Source organism: Gallus gallus, chromosome 1, assembly GCF_016699485.2.
Source record: "Gallus gallus isolate bGalGal1 chromosome 1, bGalGal1.mat.broiler.GRCg7b, whole genome shotgun sequence".
Lineage (NCBI taxonomy): Eukaryota > Metazoa > Chordata > Aves > Galliformes > Phasianidae > Gallus > Gallus gallus.
In genome coordinates, this window is record NC_052532.1 from 110,878,271 (window position 1) to 110,902,279 (window position 24,009).

A 24,009-nucleotide genomic window follows, 5' to 3' on the forward strand; every position below is an offset into this window, starting at 1 on the left:
TGACCAGCACCTTGTAAACCTGACCTGCTGCTTCTACCTGGCATAGGCAGAGGATTTAGACGACAGCTGTGTGATAATGACATCCACATGCCATATCACCAGGATGGAGGCAACAAAGCTCCTTGAAAGAGGTTTCTTTCAAAAGCATAGCATCTCTCTCAGTATATGGCAAGCTACCACTTTCTGGCTGCCATCTTAGACTAGCTCAGAGATTTATGTATAATTTCTAAGCTTCAATTTCAAGACTGTTTCCTACGCACCTCATCTGTGCTCAGTGACAGCCAAGGCTGAACAGTAGTGCTTGGTGGAACAAGGAGCTCAGATCATGGGGGTAAGAGCAAATGCCATGGACAAGCTTCTGATGTGGCTACGATGAACTTGTTCCCACTTTTTGAACAAAAAGCTGCTTTTGTAACATATTAGGGTGACGCAAGTGTGGTGCATTGCAGGAAAATTCAATTGCATGTGCTGTTCCTTGGGAAATATGAGCACTGGTATATGCATTCCTAAATCAATCAAGAGTGCATGAACATCTTGGCTATCCAGACAGCATTAACAGAAGAGAAACTCCGCTGCCAAGGCATTTTTCATGTCAGAGCACTGGGGTGCCTGGGGCTTGCTATGGGAAAGGGCAGGGCTGAAGTCCTTCCCCTTTCCTTGGGTCGCTGAGCTGGCAGCTAGGAGTCCAGGTTACTCTTCTTAAAATTATCAGGAAAAAATGAAGACTGAAGAATGTTGAGAAACTGAGGGATATGGGCTTTATATCTGATGTAGTGAAGATGAAGACAGATTGCTAGTGTTTAATTTTGGTAACATCCAGAGAACAGTGGGGTAGGAGCAGTGCTAAGCTGACGGGTGATGCTGAGCTGCTGGTAGGGAGCAGTGCAAAGGGCTGATGTATGTAGGGGGACAGCAGCCACCTCCCAAGGAATGGAATAAACTTCTGGATGTGAGCATTTGGCTCTAGCGTGGATGCTCTCACCTGCAGATTCCAAAGAGCTTTCCACCAGAGCACACAGCCAAACGTGGATGTGCAGAGCAGCTCTGTGTGCTGGATGCTCGTGTAACAGAACAGCATGGCCTCTTTCCTCTGCAGCTGGCAGGGTGCACTGCATCCCCTGCCTTCTCTGCAACACTCGTCATCCCTGCTGGGCTGCTCCCTTGCAGACAAATCCTAAATGCCATCATCGCCCTTTTGCTCATGCAAAGGGGAGGAGAAGCTGCCTTCCTGCCAGGAGGCAGAAGGAGTACCTTGGCCAGAGCTGCCTCTGCCATCACTTCTGGTGTCCAGCCTCAGTCCTGCTCTAGGCCAGGTTGGAGAGCCAGCAGTGTCTGTAACCCTCACAGTTTGGCCAAAGGAGAGCAGTGTGTGGGTGTGATCTCTGGTTTATAAGTGTGTTGGGAGCCTCTGGCAAGCTCTTGCATCAGCACCAACCCTTCCTCTAGCTTATTCCCAGTGCGAGGGCCATTGGGCACTCAGAAGCCTTGCTGCAAAGCTCTGGTTTGGGGCATGACTCCATCACAGGCATGTTAGCTGAGCGGCTTGTTTCAGACAGCTTCAGGCTACCCCATACCCTACAGCAGGAGACGTGGCACTGCATTCTGCTTTAGCACCATTTCCAAGAGACAACACCACCAGTCACGAGTTTTTGGTGTTTCTCTGAGAGGGAAACCAAGCCAAGCGAGCATCCAAGAAGTCCATCCATGTGTCACTGCAAGTCTCCAGGAATGAAGCACTGCAAAGGGCCGGGACTCAGATTAAATATGTGTTCCTGCCACACCATTATTCCTTCCCAATCACCGAGTATCCCGCACTTGCCCTTTGCTCCAGCAGCAGGATATCCTCCATTTGTCTGTGCAAAGTGTGGATGAGCGCTTCTCTGCCTTGTTTTCCCAGCCCGCCGGTGGGAGGGTCAGCGGGGCCGAAGCAGCTGCCGCAAGGAGAGGAAAGGTAACCACGGCAACCCAAGTTATCTGCATCCTCCATGTGTTTCCTTCTCCCCACCCTGCACCGTATCTCCCCCACCCAAACCTCACACCGGTAGAACCAGAGAGCAGCTGGCAGGATGGGGGCTGCGGCCGCATGTCCCTCATCTGGTTATGCTTCAGGGCTCACCGCGTTGGGCTGAGATCACTGGAGAGGGGCTGGGAGCCTGCAGAGGGGCAGCGTGCAGAGCTCTCCGCTATTGTAGATGGGGCGCTGGATATGCTGCCTTTGCTCCAGAGTTGCAGATTGGTTGATGCTGCTTCTGGTTTTGGCTCGGAGCTCTAACCCTTCTGCAGCAGCAACAGCTTCGCCGTCTGCACCCCACGTCAGACCCAGCTACAGCTTTGGCCGCACTTTCCTGGGACTTGATAAATGCAACGCCTGCATTGGGACGTCCATTTGCAAGAAGTTCTTTAAGGAAGAAATAAGGTCAGAAACTCAGCACAGTCGTTTTCTGCATAGTAACTTGAAAGCTGCCTGTTAGCATTTCCCAGTACTTTATTGGAAGCCAGTGGAAAGATAAACTATCACCAGACTGCCACTGCAGCACCTCGTGTTTTAATTAATGTCTGTATGCCGTTGCTCTGCCTCTGTTCTCTCTTATAGCCTCGCAGACCTGATCAGACCTCAGCCATGAACTATAACTTGAAAGCAGGAGTGAAAGGCACAGCTCTCTGTACAGGGGTGTCTGTGAAAGAGCTCAGGACAGTGATGGGGAAGAGGGAGGGGGGTGGGATAAATCAGTGTGTTTCAGTGTCACTGGAAGTATGGTGCTATGAGCAGCTGAGAAAGGTGAGGGGAGATTCATTTTGTGTTCTCCCAGTTGGATGTGTTAGCTACAAACATATCACCTTGCACCAGCCACAAGAATATGTATGTGCAGTATTGCCTCCAGGCTGATGGGATGTCCACTGCCCGAGTCAGGCTGCTCCAAGCAACTTGAGGCTCAAAGCAGAGCATATCTGCTGGCAGGAGGAAAATGTCACTGGTATGTTTGAGGAGAAAGTAAAAGGCAGCACTTGGCAGAGGAGGGGTTTATTTGGTCTGATGAGATTTATAGAGCCGGATTAATGCTCTTTTATAGAGCCAGATGCACTTTCTTTTATGGATATAAAAACCTGGGAGAGAAGGAATGACTATAGCAAAATTGTATTCTTAATGCTGTAATATGAGCGGTATGACGTTGGGCAAACCACTCTTTTTATATGGAATGACTCCACGAAATGCAGCACAATAAAGCCAAGAGGCTCTGGATGAGGTGGCCATGCCAGCACCTTGTGTCCAATGCTCCTTTCTGCTCCAGTGCCCCCTCGCTTTCTGACCCCAGGCTCGTGCTGCAGGCAGTGTGAGGGTATGCAGAAACATCCAGCAGCACCGAGAGAGGCAGGGACAAAGTGTGTCCCCTTGCTCGATTCCTGAAGCAGTCAGAATGTGGGGCAAAAGTGGAGAATTTTGGAGGCGCTCCTAGATCCACTCCCACCTACCTTTTGCTGTGTTCACAAAGGTGGATTTCTCTCTTGATTTGTACTGGAGCACACTACATTAGTGTGGTGCTCAGAGGGCTGGAGCACCTCTCCTGTGAAGACAGATGGAGGGAACTAGGCTTGTTTAGCTTGGAGAAGAAAAGGCTCCAGGGAGACCTCATTGCGGCCTTCCAGTACTTAAAGAGAGCTTATAAATAGGAGGGAAATCAACTTTTTACACAGGCAGATAGTGATAGGACAAGGAGGAACTTTTTTTAAAGTAAAAGAGAGTAGATTTAGGTTAGATGTGAGGAGGAAATTCTTATCTCAGAGGGCAGTGAGGCGCTGGCACAGCTGCCCAGAGAAGCTGTGGTGCCCCATCCCTGGAGGCGCTCAAGGCCAGGTTGGATGGGGCCCTGGGCAGCCTGAGCTGGTGGGGGGCAGCCCTGCCCATGGCAGGGGTTGGGGTGGGTGGGCTTTGAGGTCGCTTCCATCCCAAACCATTCTGTGATTATGTGATACTCCTTGCAGCTTTGTGTCAACATTGGTAACTGGTTTTGGCCAAAACTACTGGAAAAGTTTGAAAAAGCTGGAATGGTTGTGTTGTTTTTTTTTTTTTTTTTTTTTTTTTTAAATATAACCTTTCTTAATTTTTTTAAATACTTATTTAATGTATATGTTTAAAATATTCAGTACTCCAAAGATGAGCAAAATTATTGTGGCTGAAACAAAACACTTGGTATCATCCAGGATAATGGAAAGCAAGTTTGATTTTCTCCCTTGCTCGTTTCTGGGCTGATCCAAACCCCACAGCTGGCAAATCAGCTCTTCATGCAGATCTCACTGTGCATCTTCTCTAAACCCAATCTGGCCCTGAGCAACAAGGCTCTGCACGCGGCTAACTTACTGCTGTGGCACAACATGGTGACGCATCTCATAGGCATCCAGCACGTGTGCCAGGCCAGCATTGGGCTGCCTGGAAATGCTTCCAAGCATAGAGTGGCCATGACCCCAACTGGGACCCCCTGGCAGCCCTGGGGAAACGGCTCTCCCAGTGCTGTATGCCCAGAGCTGGGCTCTGTGCTGCGTCATGCATCCTGGCACTGATGGCTGCGGGAGGCGGCTCTGCATTGGTGCCTGCCTGACGTGAGCTCCCCTGAGATGGGCACGAGCCAAGTCACAAGGAACGTTTGTGCTTAATTTAAAAAAAAAAAAAAAGACAGAGAAGGAAAGAAAGCCCCAGCCTGTAGCCATCTCTTTCCTGTACGTGCCTGGCACGCTGCGCCTGCCTTGCAGATTAGGCGCTGGGAGGGGTCGTGACGCAAAGCAAATCACAGTAAGGCACAGCAACCACTCTCTGCTTTTTGGTCCAATCTCACAACCAGCCAAATAAAAAAAAAAAAAAATTATTAAAAAAAAAAAAAAAAAAAAGAGGAGGGGGGAGTTCATTTTAGGTCAGATACTCAGATCATAGGGAAGCTCTGATTTCATATTGGGCAAAATGCCCCAAAGACTAAAATGCCCTGACCTCGGCATGGGGCCAGCTGCTGGCTGCAGAAGGAACTGGTCCATTTCTGTGTCCGAGAGCACCCCTGGCACGAGAAGCCACCAGCTCTTGGGAGCAGAAAGAGGCTGCGCACACTGATCCTTGAAGGGTAAATTTAGAGGGGAGGAAAGCTAATGAACCCCCTCAACATTTCTCAGTGTGGAGTTCCCAACTGGAAGTCAAAAAGAAAAATTAGCTTCAACCCTCGGCCTCATTAGCGCCTTTTCATTTACCGGCAGCTAGCTGCTCCTGAAGGGCACCCCTTGCCTCTCCTGTTTCAGTTCTGAGCTATCATCAGCTTTAATTTATAGTGAGATTAAATTAAGAAATGCTTTCTTATGCACTCTGGCAGTGTATAATTAGGAGACCCCAGGGGCAGCCAGTTCAGCCGCTGGCCATGCTGAAGGCTGGGATTCAGCTGCGCTCTCGCATCTTGCCAACGAGCTTACAGAAAGCACCACTCAGGCAGGGCTGTGGGGGCTGCCCAAAAAAAACATCATCACAGCCTAACTGGTTGGCCCAAACACTCCCCTCCGAGGCCTGTGAAGGGGGAGCATTTTGGTGCACAGTGCTCATGGCTACAGCCGTGCCATGCGCTTGGCATGAAGTGTCCCCTCCTTATCCCACCAAGATCCCCAAACACTTCTGTATGGGAAGGTCTTGCATCCTGGCTGCTAAAACCCTGCTGACTGTGTCAGAGGCGCAAGATGACCCTCGCACTGTGTTTCCACCCCATATCCTACATCTCCCCTTATAGCAAGGGGGTTCCTGGTCATGGGGACAGCACCAGGCAGCCAGGCACCCTCATCTGAGCCTCCTCCTCTGGCCTCATCCCAAGGGGCAGAAGGAAGATGTCTGCCCAGAGCTGTGACCTGGCCAGGAAAACTGCCTGAGCATCACAGAAGGCTTTGTAGCTGAGAAAAGCATTCAGTCATGATATTAAACTTTTTTTCCTAGGGACTTATCAATGGCATTGAAAACTTCAAACAAAATCATAGAATCATAGAATAGTTTGGGTTGAAAGGAACCTTTAAGATCATCTAGTTCCAACCCCCTGCTATAAGCAGGGACGCCTCTATCTAGACCAGGCTGCTCAAAGCCTCATCCAGCCTGGCCTTGAGTGCTTCCAAGGAGGGGGTATCCACAACCTCACTGTACAACCCGTTCCAGTGTCTCAGTAACATCACAGTAAAGAATTTCTTCCTAATTTCTAGTCTAAATATGTACTCTTCCAGTTTAAAAGCATTTCCCCTCAGCCTGCCACTACCTCCCCTCATAAAAAGTCCCACCCCAGCTTTCCTGTAGGCCCCCTTCAGGTACTGGAAGGCTGCTACGAGGTCTCCTCAAAGCCTTCTCTCCTCCAGGCTGAAGAGCCCCAGCTCTCTCAGTCTGTCCTCACAGGGGAGGTGCTCCAGCCCTCTGATCATCTTCATGGCCCTCCTCTGGACCTGCTCCAACAGCTCTATGTCCTTGTTTTGCAGGCTCCAAAACTGGACACAATACTCCAGGTGGGGTCTCATGAGAGCAGAATAGAGAGGCAGAATCACATCCCCCGACCTGCTGGCCAACTATCTTACATGATCTTTATTTCAGCATTAGTGCAAGGCCAGGTTGGATGGGACCCTGGGCAACCTGATCTAGTGCCTGATTTAGTTGTTGGCAACCCTGCTCACGGCAGGAGGGTGGAACTAGATGATCTTTCTGGTTCTTTTTACCCAAGCCATTCTATCATTTTGTTATTCTATGACTCTATGATTAATGAAAAAAAATACAGCTGTCTATCATGCATCAACACCAAGTAAATCACAGAATCATAGAATATCCTGCGTTGGAAGGGACCCATAAGCATTATCGAATCCAACGCCAGGCTCTACACAGGACCACCCAAAAATCAGACCAAATGTCTGAGGCAATCGTCTAGACACTTCTTGAGCTCTGGCAAGCTCAGTGCTATGACCATGTCACCACCTCAGAGAGAAAGGTAATTCTGATAATTCCAAACACATTTATTTTCAGAAGCTTTTATTCTGCAGAGTACTTTAAAGTGTTGATTATTCCTTTATTGGCCAATTTCCCGTTGCAGTTTAGGAAATCTCAAAACATCAGAAATTCCCTCTTAACCGAAACCCTGAGCCTTCTCCCTTCTTTTTTACTCTTCATGTGGCCCAAATTTTGGCATTTCTCTCTCGTCTCCCCCTCAGGGCACCCCCATAACAAGGAGTATTGTTAAGTGGGGAATGAATGTGGATGTTTTCTCCAAGTTCATTCCCACCCACTCTTCTCACTGGGTGCACGTGAGACCACACTAAAACCCACATGGGCCCCATCTGCGGCTTGGGAAGAGGTGCTCCAGTGGTGCTAATGGGGACTTCCCCCCAAATCCCCCAGACCTCTCCTGTGAGGTTTCTGCAATGCCCCATGGTGCCTGAGGGCAAAGTGGTGGTCGCGCTGGCGCGGTGGGTGTTGGCGAGGTCTGTTAACCCGCTCTCCGTGGGACTCTCGTTTTGGTTTGGCAGGTTTGACACCTGGCTTTCTTCTCATTTAAAGCTGCCCCCCAGCTACCTGCTCAGCTACTTGGGCAACTACACCGACGATGCCCAGAGCTGGAGGATGGTCGACATCACCCGCCTGACCACCAAGTACCAGCATGACCGGGCTGACCAGCACATCTGCACCTCCCTACTGAAGACCAAAACGTGCAGCCTAGAGCGGGCCCTGCGCCGCACCCACCGCTTCCAGAAGTGGCTGAGGGCTAAGCGCCTCACGCCCGACCTGGTGCAGGTCAGTGCTCCACCATGAAACCAGGGCAGCCCATGGGGATGCACAGGAGCCAGCACAGGCTCTGTTCCTGCCTGGGGCACAAAGAGGAGGCCCAGAGTGCCCTGTGCTGCAGGTGAGCCAGGAATGGCTTATTGGTTTTACTTGGGAAGGGCAAGAGCGGGGCTCCTGGCTTCTTCTGCAGGCTGATCATGAACTCTTTTCAGTGGTGCCTGGGCTCTTTTCAGTGGTGTGCAGCAACAGGACAAGGGGTGAGGGACATAAACTGGGACACAGGAAGCTCCCTGCAGATATGAGGAGTAACTTCTTTAATGTGAGAGTGACAGAGCACAGGAACTGGCTGTGCAGATGTTGTGGAGTCTCCCTCTCTGGAGATATTTCGGACCCACCTGGATACTTGCCTGTGCAACCTGCTGTAGGGAACCTGCTTTAACAGGAGGTTGGACCTGATGATCTCCAGAGGTCTCTTCCAACCCCTGTGATTCTGTGATTCTGTAAAACAGCAGCTGAGTGTCTCCTGAGAGCAAAACCACCCTCCCCAAATACACACATGTTCCCCTTTCAAACAACAGCAAAGAGTTCTAGTTGTTGGCACTGGGTGGGGGCTGAGTGTGCTCTGGAATGAGCCCCTGTGAGGTGAGAAAGGATTATTCCAGTTCTTCTCTCTATTCTTTCATCCTGAGAGCATCATTCTCCCTTTAAAAGGGGAATGGGATTTGTTTCTTTGTTTGTTTTTCCTAAAAAAGGCAACGGCTCCTCCAGTCTGCACACCACCACACTGCTCAGCTTTGCTGTGTGCTACAGACACATTACCTTAGATTAACCACTTTATGAATCCGTATCTTCTGAAAATAAGCCCCCACTTGAGCTGGCTGGAAAAAAAGGCAACATCACATCCATTTTTAAGAAGGGTAAAAAGGGTGACCCTGGCAACTACTGACCTGTCAGTCTCACCTCTGTCCTAGGAAAGATAATGGAGCAGATCCTCCTGGAAGCTGTGCTAAGGCACATGGTATACAGGGAGGTGATACAAGAAAACAAATATTCCTTCATCAAGGGCAAATCCTGCTTGACCAACCAAGTAGCCTTTTATGGTGGTGTCACTACATCAATGGACAAGGCAAGAGCCACTGATGTCATCTGTCTTGACTTTAGTAAGGCTTTTGACACGGTACCCCACAACATCCTTCTCTCCAAATTGGAAAGATATGGATTTGATGGGTGGACTGTTTGATGGACAAAGAACTGGCTGCAGGATTGAGTCCAGAGAGCAGTGGTCAATGGTTCCGTGTCTGGATGGAGATCAGTGACAAATGGTGTCCCACAGGGGTCAGTGCTTGGACCAGTACTCTTTAATGTCTTCATCAATGACATTGACAGTGAGGTCAAGTGCACCCTCTGTAAGTTTGCTGATGACACCAAGCTGTGAAGTGCAGTTGACACGACAGAGGGTCAGGATGCGCTCCAGTGGGACCTAGGCAGGCTTGAGCTGTGGGCCCAGGTGAACCTCATGATGTTCAACAAATCCAAATCCAAGGTCTTGCAGCTGGGTCAAAGAAACATCCATTACCAATACAAGCTGGGGGTTGAAAGGATTCAGTGCAGCCCTGGTGAAAAAGACCTGGGAGTACTGGTGGATGGCAAGCTGGACATGATCAAGCAATGTTCCCTTGCAACCCAGATAGCCAACTGTGTTCTGGGCTGCATCCAAAGAAGCGTGGCCAGCAGGTCGAGGGAGGACATCCTGCCCCTTTCCTCTGGGCTGGCACCTGAAGTACTACGTCCAGGTGGGGAGTCCTCAGTAGAGACATAGATCTGTTGGAGCACATCCAGAAGAGGGCCACAAAAATGATCCAAGTGATAGAACACCTCTCCTATGAGGACAGGCTGAAAGTTCTGGGGCTGTTTAGCCTGGAGAAGAGAAGGCTGCGAGGTGACCTGATAGCGGCCTTTCAGTATCTAAAGGGAAACTACAGGAAAGAAGGGAACAGATTCTTTAGTAGGGTTTATTAGTAGTGATAGAACAAGGGGAAATGGCTTCAAGCTTAAAGAGGATAGATTTAGGTTAGATAGAAGGAAAAAGTCTTTTACAGTTAGGGTGGTGAAGCACTGGAACAGGCTTCCCAGAGATGTGGTGGATGCCCCATCCCTGGAGACTTTCAAGGCGAGGCTGTATCAGGCCCTGGGCAACCTGATCTAGCTGTGCGTGTCCCTTTTCATTGCATTGGAGCTTGACTAGATGACCTTTAAGGGTCCCTTCCAACTCTGAGGATTCTATGATTCTGTGAGGTACCCTTAAAGTGAGCCTCAGGGCCAGCCCAGGAGGATGTGCCTAGGGATAAGCTCCATGGAACATATCAGCAATCTCAGCAGATTTTTAAGTGAAGAGAGGTCCCAGCAGACTGCAAGACCTGAATTAGTGCATGTTGGCCTCAGGACTGTGCCGCTCCTGTTTCCATGGTTCTTTGGCTCTGTAAATCAAGTGTAGGAATTGACATTAGGATGTAAATCTGTTTTAACAGCATGTAGACTAGGCTATAGAATTATAGAATAGAATCATAGAATCATTAAGGTTAGAAAAGATCTTTAAGAACACCTAGTCCAACCATCAACCCATCCCCACCATGCCCACTGCCCATGTCCCTCAGTTCCACATCCACATGGTTCTCTAATGCCTCTCCACCACTTCCCTAGGCAGCCTGTGACACCGCCTCACCACTCTTTTGGAGAAGAAATTGTTCCTAACATCCAACCTGAACCTTGTCTGGTGCAACTTGAAGCCATTATCTCTCATCCTATCTCTGTTACCTGGGAGAAAAGACTGACCACAACCTCCTTTCAGGTGATTGTAGAGAGCAATAAGGTCTCCTGAGCATCCTCTTCTCCAGACTGAGCAATCCCAGTTTCCTCAACCTATGCAGAAGAGCACATTGGTCTCGCTTGGTCCAACTTGCCCACAGCCACAAGAGCACCTCAGAAAATGCAGGCTAGCATGAGCCATCAGAGGGGGCTTTTTGGGATACAGTAAGCCACTGTGAATTCTTTCCTGTAGCACTACTTTTCTGGCATTTTTGGAGATGCTAACAGTAAGTGCATTGCTGGTGCCCAGTGCAATTCCCACCCTGTTTCATGATCCTATGGTCACCCAAGGTTTCCTGCGCTCCCCTCACTGCAGTATTGGCACTGAGACAAGCTATTGGGCTGAAGTAATTTTGTCTTTTCTAACAGGGAATCACAGCAACCCTCCACATCCTTGAATCAGGATGACAGACCGTGAAGTGAAGCTTTTCCACTTTACGCTGCCTGCCCTGCCTGCCCCAGCTACCAGCAGAGCTGCCACATTGATTATTTCACCCATCACAATGAAAATTGTTATCAGAGGCAGCAAAGCCTTCACTACTAAAATCCTGCTGGTAGTGGAGCTCAGCTCAGGCTCTGTGCTGTTCCCCATCCTGGCTGTTGTAACCCATGCAGCAGCACCACTGTACACGGCTTTGCCTACATGCTGGACCAAAAGCTTGTCACTGCAAACCACATTGTTGGTTCACTCTATTGGAGGGGAATAACAACAGAAATGTGGCCTAGTTTCAGCATGGATTGTCTGCAGGAAAAGTTATAACCCTGGCTACGAAGCATGGCCTGGAAAACATGCAAGGTCAGTAGCAGTGGTGTCTGCAGAGGGGATGAGTTCCATGGTTTCATAGGACAGCCTCAGTTTCTCTTTTTGGGGGTGAACAAAACCCTTGGCTTCAAGTGGACAGGAGCTGCTTGTGCTTCATCACCTACATCAGGAGTTTCCTGCTGGGTTCATCCCTTGGATTGGTGAAGCTGTATCCAGGCAGCGGTGCATGGAGCAGCACTGAGCAGTGCTGTTCAGTGGACTGGCTGAATAGAAAGCAAAGTGAAGAAAATATGTCTTCCAGAGGTCATCTTTTCATCCTGTCTGGGTACATCGACATGAGATCTGCATATATATGCATACATGGGAGTTTAACACAGGTCACATGTTATGCAGTAGGGAATAGAAATCACAGTCAAGTGTAGGTAGGCATTGAAGGAAGTACACGTTATCAGCTACAAAATGTAAGAATTTAATCAAAGTAAATAAGAAGCTTTCCATATCAATCACATACAAGATGTCAGGCTGCCTGTCAACTCTTATTCTCCAGGGTGATAAGACACTGCAAAGGACATGAGATATTCTGAGATAAATCAGCTTCTTCATTGTCTTCAAGTATACATTCCTCAAATTTTTCTTCCATTGGCTGTTTTTGTCTGACAGTTTTACAGCTATGGCTGTAGGTATGTTTCCATCATTCTGCTGGAAGGAGGGGCCCTGCTCTGCTGAAACACTAATGCAGGTGCCAAACTTTCTACATCTGTGTAGCTCTGCCAAGTCCAAAAGGCCCCACCACCCAGTCTTTGTGGACCAGGGGTGTCATTAAACTGTAGGAAGCTGCACCATCTGGAATGTTGCTTGGCTCAGTGGGAGGTGCTAGGGCTGGAAGCTAAGGCTGAGTGCTCTTCATGCACTCCCCTGTGCTTACATGACTCCAAGCTGAAACACCACTCACCAGCCCTGTGCTGATGGAGAAGGGAAATAACTGAGCTCCAATCAGGTGTTGATCACTGCTTTAGTCATGAAAACCCTGAAAGTCTTGTTGCCCTTCTTTGGACCTGCTCCTGCACCTCAATGTTCTTTCTGTATTCAGGTGCCCTAAACTGAGGTGAGGCCTCACCAATGCCGAGGACAGGGACAGGATGACTTCCCTAGTCCTGCTCATCACACTATTCCTGATTCAAGCCAGGGCACATTGCTGGCTCATATTTAGCTGACTATCCATCACTAAACCAAGGTCTCTTTCCATCAGGCAGCTTTCCAGCCACTCCTCCCCAAGCGTGTAGTGTTGCCTGAGGTTGTTGTGACCAAAGTGTAGGACCTGACTCTTGGCCCTATTGAAACTCATACTGTTTACCTTGGCCCATCAATCCAGTCTATCCAGGTCCCTCTGTAGTGCCTTTCTACCCTTCAGCAGATCAACATTCCCTCCCAACTTGGTGTCATCTGCAAACTTACTGAGGGTGCACTCAACCCAAAAAGGAACAGTTTGTGCAGGAAGGGCTGTGAGAAACCTTCCTCAGAGCTACCAAATGACTTGGGGAGATCCTGAGTCAAATTTTTGCTCCCAGCGTGAAGAATGGCAGGTAGCAAATGTGAGCATGAGTGCCCTGTCCTCTGAAAAGTATTTCACAGCCACCAAATTAGAAAGTAAACCCAAAAGATAAATTTGGCTACTTGGATCATTTGGTAGAAGGAGACTTAGCAAAAGCCCGACTCCAACAGAGGAAAGGCAGGGCAGCATTTCTGCACTGCTATCAGGAGCCCTCCCCACGTCACCTCTCCTTGGTAATTAAACACTGACTTTAAAAAAAAAAAAGGTCTTTTTCTACAACAGAGGTATAAATGTATATGCCATTTATCCCAGCCGTAGGTCACTTATTACACTTTCACACATTCATGCCCCGAATAAAAAGGAGAAATACAGTGATGCTGAAGCCATTAGCCCAACGTTTCCTTACTCATTGCTGGCATTTACTAGAAAATATGCCCAGGTTATTCAAATTTGTTTCTGATTGCTATTGCATAAGTTTATCAGAAAAATAATATATCTTGTGCTGGTACCCATGGACAAAGTTTATTTACAATTTTAAAACATGTTTACTGTCCTTAATGAAGAGTATTTCCAAGAACACCAGTTGTAGGCTAAGCAAGCAGGGAAGCACTCTGAAGACATTGTTTGAAGAGGGATGTGACTGACTAGCAGAGCGAAGCAGAAGTACAGATCTCAGCAGGGAGGGAAATGGGGTTGGTGGAGGCCATGGCCATGCCATAAAGGCTGGGTGCCATTTCCAAAATCAGTGGTATCTCACACTGGAAGATAAACACCCTTCTCATGTTTTGCCCCTTCACCAGGGTCTGTCCAGCCCCATGTTGCGCTGCCCATCCCAGCGTCTCCTGGACCGGATTGTGCGGCGCTACGCTGAAGTGCCAGATGCTGGCAGCATCTACATGGACCACCTCACCGACCAGGACAAGCTGCGCCTCTTGTACACACTGTCAGTGAATTCACACCCTATCCTCTTACAGGTAGGTACCATCTGCCCTAGCTGGAAACATCACCCCCACAGCCTCTTGCAAGCATGAGATGTGCCCCAGTCATTTGCTGCCCTTTGCAAGCTCCCCAAAATTCATGGTGCATGTTTCTTCTATGGAGCTGGGTGATTGAAGCCAGACAGCCTCCTGCAGGCTCCTTGCATCAGCCTGTGAAGTTTCTGAGAGATACAGATGCCCAACCCCTGAAGTAAATGAGAGCCAGATGGGTTATTACAATAGTGCAACGTGAAAGACAGGGTTTTACGCATCTCCGATGTTTCAGTGTCATGTTTGCAATTGATCATATATTACTCAAAATCACAGCCTGTTTATAAAATCCAGAGCACCAGAGATCATGTTTTAGCATGTGAAGTCAAGATGCAGCCTTCTGGTGGGACATGGATTCAGAGAGCACAGATTTCCCAGGCTGAGTGTGCCATGGCTGTTACTAATGTTTGCATTCCTCTGGTTGCTAGCTCCAGAGCAGAGTGCAGCTCTGCAGAGGTGTTTGGTTGAATCCCACATACAACTGAGCTCTGAGTTTGAAGGTAGAGAGCTGCTCTGCTCCACTCCTGGCACACAATCTCCTCTCTTCCCTTATAAGTGTCTCCAAGGGAATATCCTCACCACAATCTCTCCTCTAGCTGTCACTGCTATTTCTTGCGTCCCTTTGAGATATGATGCAACCTCTTCCACCTGCCTCAAGCCACTGTGCTTCTCTACCCAGGGAGGGGGAACAATGCTCAGTGGAGCAGTTGAGTGGTTTCCACCCTGGGACATAAAGGCCTGGGGCAGGTTCACTGCCAACACAACAGAGATGTTGTAAGCTCTATTCAGATGTCCCCAGTGCAGCAAAGTGTCATCTTACAAAATGGCCACACAGGTCTTAGAAATCAGTAAAAACTGCTCTGGCTCCACCTCACCTTCAAGCTGTGACTTCAGCTCTGCCATTCTCATGAGGGAGCCGTCAAAAACCCCCACAGAGAAACCTAAAATTAGCTCTTCTGCACCTAAAAATTTAATGAATTTAAAATCTATTATTGTCTTATACTTTCCAATTAGTCTCCTTCGTGGAACAGATCTTGAAATATCAGACTCTTTTTCCTTAGTTGCCAAAATAAAAGAGAAATGTAGTATGGAGCCTCCTCTGGCTTCTGGGGCATTTGAAGTCACCTGGGAGGGAGGTGGGCTCATGGGCAGAGAGCATGGTGAGCAGAGCCAGATGTCAGCGCTGCTCTCTCCTCTCCTGGCAGATCTTCCCCGACGTGGAGGGGTGGCCCTTCCCACGGTACCTGGGCTCCTGTGGGCGGCTGGTGGTCAGCGCCAGCACCCGGCCCCTACGCGACTTCTTCAGGGCAGCCCCCGAGGTGGCAGCTGACCTGGCCCTCCAACTCCTCGCCGTCCTCCACTCCATGGGCACCAACGACCTCAACTATTTCTTCTACTTCACCCGTGTGGATGTTGGCACCTTTGGCGTGTTCAGCAACGGGCATCTGTTCATCCGGGATGCCAGCACGCTGGGCATCATCGACAAGGAGGAAGGTACTCAGCAGGCTCTGGGCCCATACGTCTGTCATTGGTGGGCTTGGCACAACAGGGCAAAACAAATAATTCACCTATTATGTCCTGCCCTTCTGCTGATTTATTTTATTTATTTTTTTAATCAACCGAACATCACCTGCTAAGCTTAAACAATAGAAAGTTCAAGGAGAGATCTACCAGCAGTAAGAGGCAGTGCCTGTCATCCTGGCTCCAAGCAGGGAAAGCAGCAGGCATTTTGCTTGTGCCTTCAGTGGAGCGGTGACTGATGGATCCTCTGTGTGCCATGTGGTTCTCAGTCCTACATCTTCCTCTCTGTAATGGACAGCAGCATCCAGGGCACTCTCCGTTATGCACTCACTACATTACTTCTCTTTTGTAAAACATTTATCACACAAATGTCTGTATTTGCAAAGAGATTCTTCATAGGTTTGTTTGTTTCAAGTAAAGCATTGGGTCTTTTAAGGTGTATTTACCACGGTAACTTATAGTATTAATACAGTGGTAACAAAATCCCTCTTTTGTCAGTCTTGCTTAAAATGAAGGATTGCTATTCACTTTCCACAGGTTAGACTGGTCTACTACTGGAAGTAGAGCTAACCAAAGAATATTCCAAAGCATATTATTATTTAACAATTCCATTTTGAGTGTTTAGTTTTTCAGAAGACCTTTGCTCAACTTAAACATTCAGCTGAATGCATCTCAAATATTCAGAAAGAGTTGTCAGAGGATTTTTCACTCAGTATTTTTTTCTTGTCCCAGCAGATATTATGGTTGACTTGACTCCAGCTAGATGAGCTGTTTTTGTGATTTAATGATTTGGGGTAACATGGAAAAAATACGGGTTTGACTGTTTGTAGTGGTTTCTGTAGGAACTCCATGATCTTGGTTATTGCTTGGGTTCTTCTCATTTCTTCCACACCATTTTGACTCAACAGACATCTCTCCATTTCCTCTGCAGGGCAGTTCAGTAGAGCTCTGTCATTCAGCAAGATATGTGTATTTCAGTAGGAAAAAACCCATACACAGATTGCACAGTGTATTTTGAGGTGAAAAATAGTAGAATCCTTTAGAGTGTAACAAACCCTATATTAATTCGGAGATACAGACATACATGATTATACAGCAATTTGCTCCCATCTTTCTAACAACTGTTTTAATTATCTTTATCAGGGAGCCAACCGATCGATGGCCAACAGGAGTATAAGGATATCTTTAGCTGCTTGACTGTGGACTGCCAGTCTGCATTTGTGTCCTGTAACTCCATCAGAGAGAAGCAGAGCCTTGTCATGGTGTGTCAAGAGCTTTTACCTAAACTCCTGAGAGGGAAATTCCTGCCACCTGTACAGGAGAAAATAGACAGCTTCCTACAGCACTGCGCAGAGGGCCTCGCTGATGACCAGGACGTCAATGAGGCAATGGCAAAGCTGGCACAGCTCCTGAAGCCTCTGCGGTCTTGCGATTCACGTTTTGCCTACCGCTACCCAGACTGCAAATACAGCGACAAATACTGATGGCTTTGGAGGAAGGCTGCCCAAGAAGGATGAGGCAGGGTCATCCCCAACCAGTGTAAGAAGAAGGTGGAACCAGGGAAGCTGAATGGAGCGGCACCAATTCCAGGGCTTCCTCACAGAGATGGAGGAGTTGGGAACAGAGTGCATGCAGGATTTATCGTTCATCTCCCAGAGATGCATTTCTTACTTGGGATGTTAGATGTGATGTAAGGCTTATGGATTAGAAACATTATCATGAGTGACAGAGACTACAGGATTAATAAATCTTCTTCATGTGTTTTGGCCTTGGAAGAGTTTTCCATGCCATCCATTAAAGAGAAGTCCTCTGAAGGCAATGTGCTCACAGCTAGCTAGATAGCAGAGTTTTATTGCTAAGAACAATTTCCTGATCAAGATGATATACACATAATGTGAGATGGATGGAAGCGTTTAAGACTTTCTTTGTGGAGATTTTTAATGCTCTAAAAATCATAGATAAACTGAGCCACCTGATGAGTTGCTTACCTTCATCCATCACAGATCACTTTTAAAGAATATTTAAATGTTATTAGTTTTATGGCACACAGAACAGAAAAACGCGATCAGCAGTATTAAAAAGCTGAAAGACCCAATGTCTCTTGAGACCTAATTTTTATAATCCTCAAATCTAATTACTTTTAGTCTTTTCCAAGTTGATGGGCAGTAATTGAAGTCTAATAAGGGTTCTTGTTTACAGGTTAAAAACAAACCAAAACAACAACAAAAAACAACTCTTAGATGTGACTGTCCAGAAGACACTTTCATACTTCTCTCTAAAGCAAACAAAAACAAACAAACAAACAAACAAAAAATTTGAACAAAACTATTCAAATGGGAAAATTACCTTAAGAAGAGAAACAGCACGGCCAGAAGTTGAGATATTAGTTTACCATATGCAGTGAAACCAGCTGAACATCTATCCCTACTTCCTCATTCATTTGCCCTTTAAAGGAGAAATCAGAAGTCAGTCCCAAAGGAGTGACTCAGGTACCTAAAATTTGAGGTGGTGGACTTGTGTTTTCACACAGAATTAGACACATGTGCCTTGTTTTGTGCAGAAAGGTTGCAAAAGTTGCAGAATAGCAAAACATGGTTTGCCTAGAATCAAAGAATGGCTGAAGTTTGAAGAGACCTCTAGAGGTAACCAGGTCCAATCCCTGCTCCAGTAGGGACACCCAGAGTAGGGTGTCCAGGTGGCTTCTGAACATCTCCAAGGAGGAGACTCCACAACCCCTCTGGGCAGCCTGTGCCTCTGCTCCATCACCTGCACAGTGCTGGTGTGCAGATGGAGCATCCTGTGTTCCAGTTTGTGCTCACTGCCTTTTGTCATGTCATTGGTAACCGTCTAACGTGTGTTGATCCCCAACCCATAGGCTCTTTGTGAGGTGTCAGAGAAACACACTAAAATTTCCCTATGCTCAAGGGGGCTACTTCTCTTCTGGTATTCAGGCATGCAGGAGTCACTAACCATATTTGACTAAGCTGAGTCAGAAACTCAATGTTCTGGATCCCCTTGTAAGTATTTTCATCATGGAAACAGTCTTCCTCTAGCCATGGTTCAAAAAAGAAACCAGTAACAAGCATAAAACCAGAAAAAGATCAGAGTGCATTTGCATTGCTAATGATTGTACAGAGTTAAAGGGAGCAGGAAAGCAAGACAAGATTTTGTGCTGGCTGTGGAGGGGTTCTGTGCACGCAGAGCACCGGGCCTGGGGTTAAAGCAAATGCACATCAGGTATCCAAAATGCCATTCTGACACTGGGAAAATCTGACCGAGGACATTTATTTTACTTTTCCTCTTGGCATGAAACATCAGGTACACCTTTCACCTCTCAAGAAGCAGAAACATTGAAAATAATTTGTAGGTAAATTTAGCTTCAGGTCCAGATGGTTCAACAGAAAAAAAATGTTTAAATATACAGCCTAAGCTACTGTTGCAGCCCTCTTTCATGATTTCAATCTATTTCTACATCATGGCTCTCTTCCAGCATGAAAAACATGTCCTTTGCTAGATCCATAAGGCTGCCTAACAATCTGTTTTCTACAGTTTTTCTGGAATTTGTCTGCATCTTTGATCTCTCAATCTGTGATTTTACCTAAAGCTGCACCTTGGCACCAGGCCCCTTCCCTTCCAGTGAGTTCCCCCTGCTGGCAGCCCCTCACTGGGGAAGAAAAATCTCCTGCTTCACCACCACTCTCACTAATCAGTAATTAGGTACTACCCCCTGGGCTGCTTGTTGTCATCTTGCACTTAGTGCTGAAGGGCAGCATGGTTTGTACGTTTGTAAGCAAAATTGCCCAAAAAGCCCTAGGGGGAAGAACTCGTCTGGTCCAAGAGAATCATAGAATCATGGAATGGTTTGGGTTGGAAGGGTCTTCAGAGCGCACGCCGCCGCAACCCCTGCCATGGGCAGGGCTGCCCCCCACCAGCTCAGGCTGCCCAGGGCCCCATCCAACCTGGCCGTGAGTGCCTCCAGGGATGGGGCACCACAGCTTCTCTGGGCAGCTGCGCCTCACTACCCTCTGGGTAAAGGATTTCTTCCTCACATCTAACCTTAATTTCCCCTCCCTCCATTCCGCAGGAGAAATAATTTGCAAACAATGGGTCTGCAGAAAGGTCTTCAACTCATGACTCAGGTTTGAGCCAGCACCAGGCAAAAGGACCAAGGGGTGTCATATGGGCTTTGAGTGGACCCTGACATCCTGTGATCCTAAAATGCCACATGGGAGGAATGGAGGAGTCCTGGCCTTACTCTGCTGCTGGACCCAGGTGGCAAAATGTCAGCAGGAGTTTTAAGGCACATGGGGTCTACTTTTATGCAACTTGATTAAAAGTTGTTGAAGTTGAGAAGAGTGTCCCCACTTCCATCAATTGGCTTTGATATGATTTTTTTTTTCAAATGTGATTAAAAATTACTGGATCATGGATTTAAAAATATTGAAGCAGCAGAAGCTGCGCTGATCAGCAGTTTCTCTTCAGACACAGATTACAAAGGCCAAGTCTATGTAAGACCGTGACTAATATGCCAGCCATAGAATCAGTCCATGGCTCAGAAAGTAATAATTTTCCTAAACTAAATCTTATTTCCCTGTATTTCTCTGGCCTTCTTTTTTCGCTGCCAATTTTTTACTTTAATATTTTCTTTTCTCTTGGCAGTCAGGCCCTGGAATCAGTGCCCACCCTGTCTGCCAGCTTCAGTCAGGCCTTGAAATGCTAGTAGGCCATGATCCAAAAGGATGTGAAATTAATTTATAAATGGCAATTATTTTAAACCTAATCCTCCCCAAAAGAACTCTCGAGTAATTTTTTCCTCTCTGTGTTTGAGTTATTTCTGACAGTGGCTTTGTGCAAGGCTTTGCAAACTGTTCCTGCTAACACCATAGAGCATTCCAGGCCTGCTGGTTTCTGCAAGAGGAAAAGAAACAGTCTCGGTCCTCTACCAGTCCTCTATGCAGTCTGACTGCTTCCTATATCTGTGCAGTCTTTATACCCTTGTGTTTATAAGGTGTCTCTCTAGTTGTATAATAACCTGCATTTTTTTAAGCTTTTATGTCAAGAGTGTCTTGGTTCATAGAACTGCATTTTCTGCCGTGTTTCATCTAGTGGTGTACTTTAATACTCTCATTTCTCAGTGTGGCAGCAAGTGATCATCACTTTACTCCCCACCTGATTAATTAACTCCCTAACTGATTATTCCCTATCTGATTAATAAGTGTATCTAGCTGCTGCTGTGTCCTATGTTACTCTAACTCACTGCTAAAAGGAGCCTGGGTAGGCATCTTGAAATTCAAAACAAACAAACAGGGATTTCAGAGAAAGAAAAATGAAATGGAAACAGCTGCTCACGGAAAGTGCACTGTGGGGATGTAGAGATGGAGGTACCCTTTTCTTCCTTACTAGTTAGAGAAAATGGCCAAATCATCTGCTCTCCTCTGCATGGAGATGAATTGAGCCGAAGGGTGTACGGCCAGTTCTTAGCACTGCTCATCAAGGAAGGCTTGAACAACTAAAAAGAGACCCACAAGGAAGGGTGAGGTTGACCCAGAAGTCCAGAAAAAAGAAGACAGAAGAAGAAAAACAGACAGAAAGATGAGACACTTGATAAGAATAATCAAACAGAAAGAAGGTAGCAATAAAAAGATGAGAATAAGCTGTTCTTAGAGTTCTATGATTCTGTGATTCTTCACTTCAGTGTCAGACAGGAATGTGGGTTTATGCGGTAGATAGTACGCTAGTTATGCTGCAGTAAGACTAGCATGGAAATGGGTAGAGGAGCTGCAAGGTCTCTACTTCTAGGAGACCTGAAGCAAAAGCAGAGCCTCATGATTGCAAGGCTGGCTGCTGGAGATTATCCATGCAAGGGTGGCCACTGATGTTGAGAGACCCACTCACCTCAGTTACCTCCAGCAGGTGTGACAAAATGTCAGCCCTTAGAGCTTTGGTCCACATGTCTTACATGGAGACAAATCCTCCTAAAAAAGGAGAAATTGGAGGACCACCCAAAGAGAAGGGGCAGCAAGAATAAGCCAATTTTCTCATTGTAGATAGAAACTGTGTTTCTGGAATAGTTCTACTCTGCAGCATTTTACATCTGTGCTCTTTGGAGCAATGAGAGGAAGCTCTTCTTTCTCCACAGGTTTCCAGTTGGAGCTGAAGGATGCTACTTGTCCTATAAAGGACTCCCCACTGCTACCAGCGCTCCTTGATCCTGCCCTAAGGGCCATCAAAATCCCACTACTGTTTCTCACCTCTTCCTTCCAGCAAGCTGGGTCAGAGGCTGGTTATGTGACCCCCAGCCCTCTCCTAATTTTATTGGGAACAAGACAACACTTTTCCTCAGCAGGAGGAGACAATGAGTAGTGGTGAGAGCCAGAGCTGCACCTCCTTCACCTCCACCAGGTCCCCCTGTAGCACCTCATTTCTTTAGGGACAAACTGGCTGGCATTTGCAGCTTTTTAACACCAAGCTCCATTCCTTCTAGCACAATATGTATAAATTTAGTCTAAAGCAAACTTTTTCAGTGTTTGAAAGAGAAAGAATACTCCAACCTCTTCCCTTGGGAATTTAAGTAACAAGTTTGTCAGGTTTCTCAGTCCTATAGTACTACTCAGCGACAATGCATACAGCTACAACCTTGCCTTACATAGTTCATCTGCTATGTTACATGTAAAGATAGCTTTTTAGACTAACACCCACGGAAATGTCATGTTAAGTTCGGCATATTATGTGTTTTAAAAGGACCGTGTCAGTCATGCTGTATTTCTTTTTCCTTTCAAAATTTAAACGTTCAGTTGGATAGAGGCTTGTCAATTTCATTCCTCTAGTGATGTCTTAAAATAGTGAGCTTTTCTTCTTCTTCTGAAAAAAAAATAATAATAATCAAGCCATTATGAATAATCAGACTTTTCGCAGTGATGAAAAGACCTCCCTCTCTTTGTGTTCTTGGTAGATGCAGAACTTGAGAGAGGTTCACCTTTGGATTTTTGCTCTGCTCTGGCTAGAGCAGCTGTAAACACTGACTCATTTCTTCCAACCTCCCCAAGCTGGAGACAAAGAAAAAAAGAATGCCCTTAAATGTTTGTTGGCACTAGAAGAAATACCCACTTGCCAGAGCACTCATAGCCACTCCAGAAGTCACTGAGGGGAATCTCTGCCACTCCTCTTCTAAAATTGAAATCCCCTCAGCACATGGACAAAGGGTGGGAACAGTTGCCCAGGTTTTGGGAAACTAGTTACATATCCTTTCCCATTTTCACTCACAGCATTGCTTGCATTGCCTGTCCCCTTCCACCAGAGATGAGGACCTTGTGTCACCTTTGCCATTGTGAAGGCTGCACAGGATCATACCTCACAAGTCTCAGAGAATCACAGCGTTTTCTGAGGAAGACTGAAGTGATGCCTGCTTCTCAGGGGCTTTCATCATAGAATCATGGCTTGGGTTGAAAGGACCCCAAAGACAATCTATTTCCAACCCCTGCCGCGGGCAGGGCTGCCCCCCACCAGCTCAGGCTGCCCAGGGCCTCATCCAACCTGGCCTTGAGCACTTCCAGGGATGATGGGGCACCACAGCTTCTCTGGGCAGCTGTGCCAGCGCCTCACCGCCATCTGGGGAAAGAATTTCCACCTAACATCTAACCTTAATCTCCCCTCATTTAGTTTAAAGCCATCCCCTTCGTTCCATCACTATCTATCCGTGTATAATGTTGTTTTCCCTCCTGCTTATAAGTTCTCTCTAAGTTTCGGTTGTTTTTTTCTGGGTCCACTCACAGGGGTTTCCCTCTTTGTCTACAAGGGTGGCTGAAAGAAAGCAGCTGTGTGAGCAGAATGGTGAGAAAACCTCAGAGGGAGTTTGCTTTGTCAGAGTGCTTTGAGAAAGCTCTCAGAAGTGAAGCAGTTCAGGTTTTTATCAAACAGTAGCGTTGGCGTTTCCGAGTGTGTCATCCAACGGGAGTGGACGTCCTGCTGGAGGGGGGATGGGGTGGGGGCTGTGGGTCTGGGCTGAACTTCACAGTTGCACTCCCCTAGGTAGGAGCCAAGCAGAGCTTGCTAAAAATACAGCTTTTGCATGACCGAAGGATTGTATTTACAGCAATATAAAGTTACAGGGAAAGGGAGGCCGAGCAGAGTAGCTTCCAAATGGAGAACACAAATACAAATCTGACCTTGAGCTTTCACAGAAATATGTATATTTTTACTCTAAAAATTTGTCTAACCCCTCAACACTGGAAACTCAACTGTCTGAGCTGTGTATGGAGCCCAGCAGGAAGGCCTCATCTGCTATGTTGGCTGCCCAAGTTCTTCTTGAAGTTTCCTGCAACAGTGGGATCTGTTTAAAGACAGCACATTAGAAACTCAGAGTAAATGTGTACCAACAATAAATAAAAAAAAACATCTACAAACACACCCCAGGTGGCTAAACAGCAGCACAGCAGCGGGATCCAAAGCAAACAGACACCCTTCAAAAAGCAGAAATCAAATGCAGAAATTAGGCAAATTAGGTGCAGAACCA

The 24,009-nt window shown here is 47.1% G+C and overlaps 1 protein-coding gene across 2 annotated transcripts; it reads left to right on the forward strand.

Moving 5' to 3' along the window:
• The first annotated feature begins 2,127 nt into the window (after positions 1-2,127).
• CXorf36 (CXorf36 homolog) lies at positions 2,128-17,592 on the forward strand. 2 transcript variants are annotated; one of them, XM_416761.8, is made up of 5 exons: positions 2,128-2,416; positions 7,513-7,777; positions 13,749-13,922; positions 15,182-15,470; positions 16,641-17,592. In XM_416761.8, exons 1-5 carry the CDS (start codon positions 2,193-2,195, stop codon positions 16,979-16,981), a joined length of 1,293 nt encoding a protein of 430 aa, XP_416761.4. In that variant the 5' UTR covers positions 2,128-2,192; the 3' UTR covers positions 16,982-17,592. The 2 variants fall into 2 exon arrangements, with proteins under 2 accessions (XP_416761.4, XP_040527083.1); XM_040671149.2 differs by lacking the exon at positions 2,128-2,416 and adding an exon at positions 4,728-6,977 and having other exon boundaries at positions 7,544-7,777.
• The last annotated feature ends 6,417 nt before the right edge of the window (positions 17,593-24,009 follow it).

Bases quoted from the DNA above. Each gene is read 5' to 3' on its own strand.
- CXorf36 (XM_416761.8), top strand. From the start codon at position 2,193: ATGGGGCGCTGGATATGCTGCCTTTGCTCCAGAGTTGCAGATTGGTTG. The intron at 2,417-7,512 runs GTCAGAAACTCA...TTGGTTTGGCAG, and splicing joins TTCTTTAAGGAAGAAATAAG to GTTTGACACCTGGCTTTCTT. The intron at 13,923-15,181 runs GTAGGTACCATC...CTCTCCTGGCAG, and splicing joins CACACCCTATCCTCTTACAG to ATCTTCCCCGACGTGGAGGG.